At 41.5% G+C, this 14,103-nt stretch overlaps 1 protein-coding gene across 1 annotated transcript in view; it reads right to left on the reverse strand.

Annotated features, from left to right (window-relative positions):
• Positions 1-14,103, reverse strand: part of VPS53 (VPS53, GARP complex subunit) — a 135,342-nt gene that overhangs the window by 39,604 nt on the left and 81,635 nt on the right. The window contains exons 9-11 of the mRNA XM_023519263.1: positions 13,813-13,956; positions 13,196-13,338; positions 10,495-10,636 (exon numbers count right to left, since the gene is read on the reverse strand). Of these exons, the coding sequence (XP_023375031.1) occupies positions 10,495-10,636; positions 13,196-13,338; positions 13,813-13,956 (429 nt within the window). The remainder of the gene's footprint in view (positions 1-10,494; positions 10,637-13,195; positions 13,339-13,812; positions 13,957-14,103) is intronic.

Below are 14,103 nucleotides of genomic sequence, written 5' to 3' on the forward strand. Positions count from 1 at the left end.
ACAACGCCTGGCTATTTTTTTGTTGTTGTTGCAGTTGTCATTGTTGTTTAGCTGGTCCGGGCTGGGTTCAAACTTGCCTGCCTTGGTGTATGTGGCTGGCGCCCTAACCACTGAGCCATGGACGCTGAGCTGTGAGCTTCAGTAAGTGGAAGCTTTCAGCAGTATTTAATAGGAGTGAGCAACTGAGTTAAGCAGAACTGCTGTGCTCCTCTTAATGAAGAAACTCTCAGAAGGGAAAGAAGTGGGAGCACAAGGCTAAATGTCTTATAAAAAGAATTCCTTTTAATCATAAGATCCTATCCCTATCATTTTGTCTCTTTGGTTTCTCTCTAGAAAATGAAAGCAATGGGCCCATCAAGTGACAAGTTCAAGAACATACTGAGCCACTTCCTTCTTCCCTAGTCTACAACTACAGAGCTCAAAGTATGGCACATACTACCTGCCACCCTGTTGGTAATATGTTACACAGCCCTCATGTGTGGACACAAATTCCTGCTACTTAGAGGGCTGCTCAGGTTAATTTGCTGTAATATAAAAGAACAGGTCTTTGCAGAGAGCCATCTCAGCACAAGGCAGCCTTCTGTGCAAGAGCCCTGTTGTCAGAGCCAACCAGAGCACGCTTCTCAGTCCTGCTTTGCAGCTGTTGTAGACCATAGAGAATTACAAGTTTGGGTTTAGAGTTTTAATAGCCCAAATAGCACATTTCATGAACTCTGGGGCTGCTAAATAAAATTAAAAAATTACCAAGAAGGGAAGGTTTTCCACTTTTAAAAGACTTCTTTTTTTTTTTTTTTTCTTTGCTATGTTGACAGTTGATTTCGAGTCCATACAGGAAGGCAAAATTCTTCATATAGCCAGTTAATTCCTACTGATTAAATCACATGGGATTTCCAGCACCTTCCAAACAGGACAAGCGAGCTGTCTGATTCACTGTTTGGAAGGCAGAGTCTGGCTTTAGTCAGCAGCATGTCCACATCTGAGTCTGCCTGCACAAATCCCTTTCGGAGGCCCTCACAGGACATGTCAAATTATCAAAGAAGGAGCTCTGAAATTTAAGACTAACTTTCTTCCTCTCCCTGGAGGAGAAAACTTTCAGTTATGAGATGAAAGCTCTGCATTTCTCATTCCATAAATGCTTTTCTCCAACCCCATTCCTAACTTGTCCTTAAGAGACGGCCGGGGGGCTTTAGCTGATAGTCAAGATTGTTAGCACAGGGCTACGCACACCTGGTGTTTACCATCACTGGGACCACTCTCTCTTGCTACCACTATGTTCATATCTTATTTTGTGACAGTTATGTATAGGTTCCTTTCTCCTACTAGACCTGCTTAAAACAAGCACCTGTTTTATTGATTTATTTATTTATTTTTGCAGTTTTTGGCCGGGGCTGGGTTTAAACCCGCCACCTCTGGCATATGAGGCCATCGCCCTACTCCTTGAGCCACAGGTGCCACCCAAGCACCTGTTATTAAATTTCTCATCTAAGGCCCTACACAAAGAGGAAGGAGAAAACTACTTGTGAGTAAATCCTGATCAGATGAGAAGCCTTTAGAAAAATGTCCTTCAGAAACATGACTAACACTTTCTTATTTTCTGTAAGCAAAACAAAAAGCCTGTGTATTTCTTGCCTGCTTGTAAGAAAGTCTCAAAAATAGATCCAAAACTATTAAACAGTGGCTACCTCTGAGAATTTGGAGAAGTTGAGAAAGAAGAGATCTTTTTTTAAAAAAATATATTATTTTGTTTGAAGTTTTAACTAACATGTATTGTTCTTTCTTTGGAGGCGGGTATAAAGGATATTTATCTCAAGAGGTAAGATAACTTATAAATAACTCATACGGTATTTTTAAAGCCCTTAACACTTTTTATTTTTTAGAGACAAGAGTCTCACTTTCTTGCCCTGGGTAGAGTGCTGTGCTGTCACAACTCACAGCAACCTCCAACTCTTGGGCTCAAGCGATTCTCTTGCCTCAGCCTCCCAAGTAGCTGGGACTATAGGTACCTGCCACAACGCCCAGCTATTTTTGGTTTTAATTGTCATTGTTGTTTGGCAGGCCCAGGCTGGGTTCGGACCCGCCAGCTCCAGTGTAGGTGGCTGGTGCCCTAGCCGCTGAGCTACAGGTGCCAAGCCTAAAGCCCTTAACATTTTTAAGTCCTGATGTAATTCATGTCACATAAAATTCACCATTTTTAATTGATTTATAATCTCTAGTGGTTTTTGGTCTATTCACAAGGTCATGCAACTGTTACTTACCACTGTCTAATTCTAGAATACTTTTTACCCTATGCAAAAAAATCCATACCCATTCTCTGTCACTTTCCAGTCTTTCCCACCCTGACCCTGTCTGTCTTTGGGGATCTGCCCTCTCTGGACATGCCATATCGATGGAATCATATGCCGTGTAGCCTTTCATGTCTGGCTTCTTCCACTTAGCACAGTGGTTTCAAGTTCATACATGTTTAATATGTGTCAGTGTTTCATTCATTTCTATGGCTGAAAAATATTCAATGGACACATCACACTTTGTTTGTCCATTTGTCCACTAATGGACATTTGAGGTGCTTCTACCTTTTGGCTTTTATGAATAATGCTGCCATGTGTGAAGTTTTTATGTGAACATATGTTTACAATTCTCTCAGGTATATGTGTAGGAGTGGAAACTTATAACTAAAAAAAATTCCAATTGTTTTGCCATTTTTATTTGGGTGAGTTACCCCTTTATATTAGGCATCAGTGCATTAACACTGTAAGATGCACAAAAACAAACAGTGACTGCCTCTTCTGAATCTTACTAAATCGTCACTAATATTAAGACTGAGTGCTAGGAGGGATCAGGCTGGTGCATTCAGAAGAACCAGTGAGAACCCAGAAAGCAGTTTAAAACAGGCTATCCAAAATTTGAAAATGCTCATACCTTTAACCCTATAATTCCACTACTACACAGACACTTGCAGACAAAGATTGTTCATGTAGCTTTATTTACTAAAGTGAAGAACCAGGCATAGTGGCTCATGCTTATAATCCTAGCAACTTGAGAGGTTGAGGTGGGAAGACTGCTTGAATCCAGGAGTTCAAGACCATCCTGCTGAGCCTAGCTCTTTAAAAAGGAAACCAAAAAGATTTAGCAGGCCACATGTGTAGTGCATGGCTGCAGTCCCAGCTACGTGAGAGCCTACGGCAGGAGGACTACTTGAGCACAGGAGTCCGAGGCTATAATTGTGCCACTGCACTCCAGCCTGGGTTACAGCTAGAACTGGTCTCTTTATTTATTTTATTTTTTTGAGACAAAGTCTCACTATGTCACCCATGGTACAGGGCTGTGGTGTCACAGCTCACAGCAACCTCAAACTCTTCGGCTTAGCTGATTCTCTTCCCTCAGTCTCTCAAGTAGCTGGGACTACAGGTGTTCACCACAATACCTGACTATTTTTTTGTTGCAGTTGTCATTGTTGGTTAGCTGGTCCGGCTGGGCTCAAACCCACCAGCCTCAGTGCATGTGGGTTGGTGCCGTAAACACTGTGCTACGGGCACTGAGCCAGAACTGGTCTCTTAAAAAAAAAAAAAAGTAAAAACAATAACTAAGGGTCTAACAAGAAAAGAATGTTTAGGAAATCATAATGTACATAATGAAATATTATATGGTGATTGAGAAAGCCCTGAAGCTATATGAAGGAAAGAAGGATATAAAATTATATATATACATCATATACAAAAATTAACTCAGACCAGGCATGGTGGTTCATGCCTGGAATCCCAGCAGCAGGAGAATCCTTTGAGCTTAGGAATTTGAGAACAATCTAAGTAAGAGCAAGACCCTGTCTCTGAAATAGAGCTGGCATTGTGGCTGCCACCTGTAGTCCCAGCTACTCTGGAAGCTGAGAAGAGAATTGCTTAAGCCCAAGAGTTTGAGACTGCTGTGAGCTATGACGGCATAGTACTCTACCAATGGTGAGACTCCAAAAAAAAAGAAAAAAAGGAAACCTCCCAATCAAGGCCATTATAGAACCTAACCTGATCTACTCTGCTAGCAGCAGGAGGCTATGATTTGTTCACCTTCAATCTAATCTCTGGGTCATGGATAATGCATATGGATATAGTTAAATCGTGTGCAGACATTTGCTTTTAATTTCAAGGCATTTTAATCTACAGACTATCTTGAATCCTTCCTAGTAGGTCAGAAGCTGGGGCAACTGGAAAAAGTTCAATTCCTCAAGTAACAGTTACAGCACAGGACACCATACAACGTGTTAGGGGTAGTACAGTAAAAATAAAACAAGCCCTGTCCTTAGGGCTCTTTCAGGCTAATGTTCCAGCAGATGTCAAAGTTGCACCTCTCGAAAAAGAACAAAAGATGTGCGTCTATGGATCAGGAGGAGGAGCTGAGCTGGGGCTGGTCTTTCTGGCCAGTAGTCACACTCTCAAGCTTGTCCTTATTGTTTAATGATCCAGGGAGCGGTAGAGGGGAAGGGTCGAGGGTGTGGTCTGGGGAGGGGCAGCAAGGGAGGATCTCTGGCTGGCCTGGCTCCCTGGCTGACTTCTTACCTGCTCCATGGCACCTTTCACTGACTTTCTATAAAATATGGCATATAATATTTATAGAATATTAATAAAGGGAATCAAGATACACTTTAGTTCATTTCATAGTTTATTCTGATACCTTGAAACAAAATGATGACCAAAGAAAGATTTTCAAAAAAGCATTTGCTGGAAGCAAAGCAGCATGGGGAGCTAGCCTGGGTTGGGGAGGTGCCAAGGACTCCAGGTAGGTCGCCCAGCTGTAATCCCTGACCTGGCCCAGGCCAGCCTCTTCCCAGGACTTTGTATTGGGATCATGGTCAGTGGCCATGACTAATTCACCAGAGTCCCTGCCACTGAAGGCGCAGAACAAATCTGAAGAAGGACCACCTGGCTCAGTGAGATGATGGCATGGACCAGGCTCAGTGGGAACATCACCTACAGTGACAGCCTCCCTACTCCCCTCAACAGACCTGCAGTGAACCAATGCTTCAAGACCTGCCCTGCATAGCTGAAGTGCCACAGTGGTCTGTTCCCTTTCTAGAAACTCATATCTAAGGGAAAGTCCTTGTTTTTCTATAGTGATGGACACATAAAATAAAATAAGGGGAAGTCCTTTAAGGCTACTGGACAAACACTGTCAGTACTTGGAATGCAGAATGGTTACACGGTTGGAATGTTCCTGGGGAAGGGGTTGAATAAAGAAGTTGAATGATTTGAAATTTGTAGAGAAGACAGTCCGCCAACTAGACGGGTAAAGAGCTGATGGTATTCAGCATGATCTTCTGGCCAAGGATTTATAATCTGAAACCATCTGTGAACTTGATAAGAGAGGAAAGTAACAACTGAACAACTGAAGGGGTAATTTACAAAAAAGTTCTGCCGGAAAATTTCAAACATGGCAGACCAAAAAGAAAGGGACTGGGGAAAAATGTTCAAGTGCTCCTAGCTGACCACTGACCACCATCACAGAGCACAGCACGCACTTGGAGATGAAATAGCTCCATTTCAACAGCTTGGCCCTGGTTGCGTGAAGGCAGAAAACCCGGCACATCCAGCCCTGTTCTCCCCGACACTGAACGTGGCATACAGTTGTCAATCGCCACTTTGACGGTCCTATACCTTTTTTCTACAAAAATGTACTATTTGTAGAAAATGTGTAGCTCCTGTTTGTCATGGTCGTTACATGGTTACCCTGTTCAACAGCCTCTGTGTCCAGTGAGTGAGGACTTTCCCTGCCCTAGTTACCCTAGCACTTTTGACCTTGAGGGCATTTCCTTAGACCGGAGAGAATTCCAGTGTGTCCTGTAAAGACCTAAGTTTACCAGCTACTCTATCATCAGAAACAACAGGGCCATTTGTTCACCTATGATCCTATAGCTCCCTGAATGCAAAACAGAAGTTATCAGATAGTAGGGTCCAGCCAAAGAGGTGAAAAATGGCTCAAAACAGGTGTCTGGCACTAATGCTGTTCTAGCACCCTTCACTGGGACCTATTTCCTATCTGGTTAGCCAGAATATTGGCTCAGAAAGACCACCCTTGGGCTCTATTGACAGTGCCCAGCCAGAGGCCATAGGAGCTCAGGGGCTACTCTCAGAGTGGAGTCAATGCTCAAAGTTTAAACCTCCCTGTTCCCAAGCAGATATTTGTAGGGCTGTTCCCAGTGCTGTATACGTCTCTGCTTGAACCCAGGCCAGAAGCATGGCTTGGGGAGGGCAGAGCGGTAAACCCGCAAAAGGAAGTCAGGGTGTGCTGAAGCCAACCACACAGTTCCCAGGAGAGATAACCAGCTTCTTTCAATGGCATTTCTGTTTACTATTTCCTTTACTGACTTGCATTTTCTTTACGGGAATTTTCATCCATCTTGTGGCCTATTTCTTTTTCCCTTGTTACTAAAAAAGGGATTAATTTTCAACACAAGTTAGCAAGGACAGAGAAGTGTGTATTTTTAATTTGCCAAGTATGCAAAGAGTATTTTATGGTTCCAGTTGAATTTTATTTGGATAAAGTCATAAGTGAGCCTGAGGAGGCAGGGCTTTGTGGTCTTGCCTGAAAACTCAGCTGCTGCTGCTGCCACCATTCCTCAGGCCAGTGTTCTGAGGGACCAGCCTGAGTCACCTACTCTGAGGCAGATCTTGTGGGGCACAGAGGAGATTCCACTGAAGTCCCAGGATTTTAGGACCAGAAAGATGGGAACCAGAACAGGCGGCAGAGGTGACAGTTGAGCAAGTGAGTGGGACTCCAGGTGCAGAGTGACAAAGTTATTATGTTTTAGGTATTAGCTCTGTGGCCTCAGGTCACAGTAAGTAAGTACACACCTGCCACTTACCTCCTACAGCTGATGAAACAAAGTGATTGCCTGCAGGTACAGGCATCTAGCACAACAAGGGGACACCCAGTGGACACTCAAAAAAGGCTAGCTATTGTTGTGTTTGGATTCCACATTAGGTGTTGTTAGAAGAGTTTGGAAATCACAGGACTTGGCCCATCTCCTTCATTTTAAAACAACTGAAAAATAACTTGCTGAAGTACACAAAAAGAACTTAAATGTATTTGTGTAAGATAATTTCCAAAAAGAATACCAGAGTAAAAGGGAAAAAATGAAAAAACATTCCTGTGCTTCTCCACCTACTCTCACTCCAACTTCTTTCCCCAGAGACAACCACTGGCATCATTTCCAGACCTTTTAGTTACACATTCACATATATAAACACATTTTTTGCTTTTTTACATAAGTAGACTCATACTATATATACCGGGCTGTAACTTATATTTTATACTTCACAATATATCTGAGAGTCTTTTTCCCCTATTAGCACATCTAAAATCTGTCCACATTTTACTACTTTTTTTAACGGTATAAAGTATTCCATAGCATAAGCCAGGCGTGTTGGCTCACACCTGTAATCCTAGCACTCTGGGAGGCTGAGGTGGGTGGTTCACTTAAGCTCAGGAGTTTGAGATCAGCTTAAGAGTGAGACCCCATTACTACTAAAAATATAAAAATTAGCCAGACATGGAGTCTGTAGTCCCAGCTGCTCAGGAGAGTGAGGCAAGAGAATCACTTGAGCCCAGGATTTTAAGGTTGCTGTGAACTATGACCCTATGGCACTCTAGCCTGGAGCAACAGAGTGAGACTCAGTTTAAAAAAAAAAAAAAAGGATTCCTTCTAATGCTGTGGTTCTCAACCTTCCTAATGCTGCAATATATTTTTATGGTTACAAAGGGGTCACGACCCACAGGTTGAGAACCGATATACCGTGATTTATTTAACCATTCTTCAATGATATCAGAATTATACACTATACAAATACCCTGACTTTTTTATTTTAAGGCAGCAGTTCACCTCTTCCTTTGTACATCTTCCTCACCATGTGTGGATGTTTTAGTAGACTTCTTGTTTAAATGTGAAATTGCTGCCTCACAGGACATGCACATTTAATTTCTGATAGATAATGATGACTTATTCTTTTTTTTTTTTAGACAGAGTCTCAAGCTGTTGCCCTGGGTAGAGTGCTGTGGCATCACAGCTCACAGCAACCTCAAACTCTCGGGCTTAAGTGATTTTCTTGCCTCAGCCTCCCAAGTAGCTGGGACTACAGGCACTGGCCACAACACCTGGCTATTTTTTTTGGTTGTAGTTGTCATTGTTGTTTGACAGGCCCGGGCTGGATTTAAACCTGCCAGCTCTGGTGTATGTGGCTGGCACGCTAGCCCCTGAGCTACAGGCACCGAGGATTTATTCTTTATAAAAGTTGTAACAGTGAAATCCTGTGTTGTTAACCCTGTAATTTTCTTACTAATTCTGATGTCAGAAACATAATATCCTGTCCCCTCCCCTCCCCATCATATTTACTAACTAACTAAATTTCTTCACTAAATTGTCTGTTTAACCTCCTACTCATTCTTCTAATGGATTACTTATCTTTCTTAATTGATTTTTAGAAATCCTTTACATGTGCTACATATTATTTGTGTTATAGAACTTAAAATTATCTTTTTATCCATTAATTGTGTTTATGCTTTCTTTTGCCAAACAAAATTTTGTTATTTTTATGCTGTCAAACCTTTCAGTACTTTCCATTACTACTTCTGCGTTTTATGTCTTATTTATTCCCCTTTAATACAAGGCAGTCTACTCTTCCCATTTAACAGAGAGGGCAATTCATAATCTATAGCAGAGTCAGTACTAGCCCACAAATCTCGCCTCATGGCTGGCCCAAGAATTTTGCTACTAAATCCCATTGCTTCTCTGTTGTTAACAGCAGTTTAATAACTGATTCTGTCACCCTGGGTAGAGTACAATGGTGTGATCATATCTCATTGCAACCTCAAAATCCTGGGCTCAAGCGATCTTCCTACCCCAGCCTCCCAAGTACCTGAGACCACAGGTGCATACCACCAAGACATCGAGCTAATTTTTCTGCTTAGCAGAGATAGGGTCTCCCTTTTGCTCAGGCTAGTCTAGAACATCTGAGCTTAAGCAACCCTCCTACTTTGGCCTCCCAGAGTGCTAAGATTATAGGCATGAGCCATTGTACCTAGCCAACTTCCCCCACCCCCCGCCTTTTTTTGTTGAGACATAGTCTCAACTCTGTCACCTGGGGTAGAGTCCCATGGCCAAAGCTTAGCTCACAGCAACCTCAAACTCCAGGGTTTAAGTGATCTTCCTGCTGAAGCCTCTAGAGTAGCTGGAATTACAGATGCCTGCCACAATGCCCAGCTAATTTTTCTATTTTTAGTAGAGATAGGGTCTTCTTTGCTTAGGCTGGTCTTAAACTCCTGATTTCAAGGGATCCTCCTGGCTTGGCCTTCCAGAATGCTAGAATTACAGGGATGAGATATGGTACCTCACCCCCCAAAATCAGCTTTTAAGAAAATTAAAGTGGTATGATTCTCTCAACTTTGACTTCTTCTTCCCTTTCTCCTTTTTTTCTTTCCCTCTCCATTGCTGTTGGCATGAATTATGTGTATTCTTCGCATGACTAGGGGACAGAGATGAGTCAGCTGTGATTCCTGTATTCACAAAATACAGGAGCTCAAAAGCCATGTGTATGTACACTGTAAACAGAAATTACTATAAAACACAGAAATTTGGCTTCTCCATGGACAGGCAATCTGAAGAAAGCACAGTGATGTGTTGGCAGGGATCCTGGGCCTCCAAAAGAAGTCTTTTTTTTTTTTTTCTTTTAAAGAAATACGGTCTCTTTTGGGTGTAGGACACAACTACAAGAGGCATTTTGCCTAACAAATTCAAATATTAAATATTGTGACCTGGCTGTTTATACCTTCATATTAACCTGAAATTTAAAAAAAATAAAAATAAAAAAGAAATGGGGGAATCTCACTATGTTGCCCCAGCTGGATTCAAACTCCTGGGGTCAAGCAATTTTCCTGCCTTGGCCTCTCAAAGAGCTGGGACTACAAGGTGCATGTCACTGTGCCCAGCTGGACCTGGTCTTTGTTTCCACAGAGATGGAATGTTTTTAACCAGCAATATTACATTTTACCTTCCTAGGGGAGGTACACAATCCCCAGACCTCTTTACCCAGCTCTGAGGTTTACAGAGACACAATGACCTAGTCTGCTGACCAGAGATGTTAAAAGGCAAACCCTAGAGTAAAAACATATCCAAATTGCAATAAAATTTGATAACTGTCAAGTAATAATGTATTTATGACCAAATACATGAGGCTTCTATGACTCACAGATGAGTGAGTAGTCTGTAAAATGGGATCAATACTTAGATAAAATGATTATGGGACATTCTATAACCACAAAGCACTGTGGTTTTACTGTGGTAAAAACACAGTAAATCCACACAGAGCACTTTCACATTAATTCAGCAAAATCACTGGAATGCGGGAATTAAGCACTTAAGCCAATAGACAGAATCACCACACAGTGAAATGGAGGTGAAACCCAGCAACCCAACCCAGTGACTTCATGGTCCATACTCCCTTGGGAAGGTCTTACCAGGGTTCCATCTGTCAGGGTACAGCCAGAGAAGCGTTTTGCAAGAAACCCCTCAAAGTTAGTTGTTCTCTGAATAGCAAAAAGAAGCAATTTCACCTCAATTTCCTTAGCTCTGGTACGCATAATCTTGGCAAGTTCTGTCCTTTAAAACAAAGAGATAAAAATATTGTCAAAATGACCATTTATTCAAGGTAAAACAAAGTAAATGGCTTTGGCTTACATTCACACACACACACACACACACACACACACACACAAAACGTCTGTGGTCATTTCCAACCCTGTGGTCTATTACCTGCTTAGTCTAACACTTAGGGAATAGAAACACATGTTCTGAAAAAGAATTCCAAGGCAAAATTATCTGCCAGTCAAAAACTTCAAGGATTACAGACACTTATTTCTTTACCTGGTTACAACTATTTTTATATCTTTAAACCTTTCAATAATCTGTTAATAATATATATTTGCTTGTTATTTTATTAAAACATATATATTATATACCTAACAAATGCAAGCAGCATAACCTTGAAGGTCTTTATACCTTCAATGAGTCCAACAATAAAAAAAAAGTCTAAAATATATATACCATATAATTGCATAAGTCATTAATTATTGAATTAAAAAGTCCTCCCTCGTCTAGAGAGTTCAATAACCATCTCTTCCATGAACAAGCAGGGACCCTGGAAATACATGTGAGAGACGGGAATTCCCATGTAAAAAGAGACACCTATATGCTTAGGTTGTCCCTGCTGATAAAGTTTAAGTGCAACTCCATCAAATATTGTGTTTCAGGATACGGAGAGTTGTTAGTAAGCACTAAGCTATAATTATCTTCCACACAAATAAATGACAAAATCAAACAAATGGCCTCTGAGTTTATTTGAGAATGATGTATCTGTAGGATTAGCCAAAATTCTAACAGTAAAAGCTTGGCAGCAGCACTGCCATTAGCTGAAACAACAATGGCAGGTACTGACGCTCGCAGAGACTTGTTGGCTTTAGTAACTTCCAGCCTCCTGCAGGCTTCATTTTTCACAGAGTGTAGTTTGAAAGTCTGCTGAACTATAGGCTACAGGGGATTGGTTAATAACTTCTGAAGGAATTCACTCTTTCTTTGCTCATCAGGATTTAGAAGATGACAACAACTGACTTTGTTTATTTATTTTTTATTTTATTTTATTTTTAAGACAGTATCAAGCTGTTATCTTAGATAGAGTACTGTGGCGTCATAGCTCATAGCAACCTCCAACTCTTGGGCTTAAGTGATTCTCTTGCCTCAGCCTCCCAGTAGCTGGGACTACAGGTACCCACTGCAATGCCTGGCTATTTTTCATGACCAGGTCTCACTCTGGCTCAGGCTGGTCTTGAACCTGTGAGCTCCAGCAATCTACCTGCCTTGGCCTCCCAAGTGCTAGGATTATAGGCATGAGCCAGTGAGCCCAGCTGACTTTAAATTAATATCAAAAAACTATCTGAATCTATGTTAACAAATGTGTTTCTTAAAACAGTGGCCACCTGGAATGGAGCCAGAAGCAGGAGGGTTGCTGAGGCCAGGAGTTTTGAGTCCAACCTGGGCAACATAGCAAGACCCCCCACATCTCTGAAAAAAAAAATTAAACAACAATAACAAAATAGCCACATAAGAGTATACAACACCAAGAGTGAATCTTAAAATAAAATACAGGCTTTAGGTGACAATGATGTGCAAGGCAGGCTCATTGACTATAACAAAAGTATCACTCTGGAGGAAGATGCTGACAAAGGGGGAATCCGGGCATGTGCAGGGGAAGAGATGCCTTCTGCTCAACTCTGCTGCGAACCTAAAACTTAATCAAAAAATAGTCAATATCTCTCAAATTATTTTTTTTCCCCAAGAATGTATTTAAAGCATGAGATGTGCCTGTACTTTCTGTGATTTTAAGAAAGATGGCCACCGTGAATCATGCTAATGTAGTTGAGTGGTGCTCACATACAGGCCTTTTCCCCCTTCTTATTAACCCAGAGTTAAATGTAATTGTGTACTACTAAAAGGGAATATACAACTAATAAGAACCAGTTACCAACACTGTTGCAGTATTGTTGCAACTGAGAAATATATAAAGTTTGGCACTAGCCTTAGCTTTGTTGTAGATACACTGAACTCATCTTTTGGGGCTTTAATTTTTCAGTAAAGGATTCTCTGGCCCTGGGCTACACTCATGGATACTGTAGAGAGGATGAATGAGGGAAGGTCTTCAAAGTGGTTAGAACACTCAGATACTTTTATTATTAGCTACACAGAGACTATAAACACTGTATTAGGGGTGGGAAATTCATTCAACAAATATTTCCTCAGTGTCTGCTATGTCATTAAAGTAGCTACTACTCCTGTCTCTTTGGAACTACCCATCTATCACAGTAAGTCAGAAAATCAAAATGATGGTGGATATATATATACAGCACGCTGGTATATGTGATACAGATGTGGGGAAAGGTGCAGGGGATGACTCGCTATAGCTAACTCTGGTAGATGAGTCTTGGGCTGGATGGAAAAGTAGAGAAGGCAGCCCATTTGAGACTAGAGGGTGGTATCAATCATTTGGTGGAGTCTAAAAGTGGTACCCAGCCCACAGGACAACATGGAACCACAAGAGACTGGCGGGGGGGGGATTCATTTTAAAAATTTCCTAGACACCAGAATAAGTAGGGAGCTGGAATCTACCTTGTCACATGGCAAAACTCCACTGCAATCCTCTCCGTCATGTACCACTCACGTGGAAACATACGGCCGTATTTCTCCTCATAGTCCACAAGCTGGCGTTTTATCCAGGCATAGCGTCTGTCGATTTTGTCTAGCCAGGCAACCTCATGAAGGCAGGGAACAAAAATCACCCCAGTGCTTAAGTAGTATTAACAGTTTAAGAAAACAAGTAAAAATGCAGAACTAAGAAAAAGACAACCAATCTCTGTATTGCTTAAGGTTTTAAACAATCTAAACTATGTTTTTTACTTGATCCAGAGGTTTCAACCTGGGGTACATAATTAGACTTCAGGGTTCTGTAAATTTCCAGAAACTATGCACAGTTTTATATATAGGTGCATTTTTCTGGGGAGAAGATCTGTAGCTTTCATTAATTTCTCCAAAGGATCACTGATTTCAAAATGATTGAGAACCACTGAACTGTGAAGTTAGTCCCTAGGATTCACTGTTCAACAATCGATACTGTAAGTCAGCACAAGTCAGTGAAGCTACATCAAGTATAAATCAGTGGGCTTGACAACATTCATTTTTCAACAAGATTCCAGTGTTACATCTGATCTCATTTGGTCAATACTTACATCTTGGTTTTCTTGAAAAAGTACTAGATACTCTGACAGATGCTGTTTAATAAACTTTTTGATGATTTCCTGTTTGATTCTGGGTTCCAAAATATTAGCAACCAGACATGCATCTCGTAGGACATTGCTGGGTCCTCCTGGTCTCTAGTAAAACAAATAATATGCATGAGTTCAAAAGTCAGCTCCCTGGCTCGGCACCTATAGCTCAAAAGGCTAAGGCACCAGCCACGTACACCTAAGGTGGCGGGTTTGAATCCCCAGCCCGGACCCGCCAAAACAACAATGACGGCT

This window comes from Otolemur garnettii, unplaced genomic scaffold (assembly GCF_000181295.1).
Source record: "Otolemur garnettii isolate 467f Iridium unplaced genomic scaffold, OtoGar3 scaffold00166, whole genome shotgun sequence".
NCBI classification, from domain to species: Eukaryota; Metazoa; Chordata; class Mammalia; order Primates; family Galagidae; genus Otolemur; species Otolemur garnettii.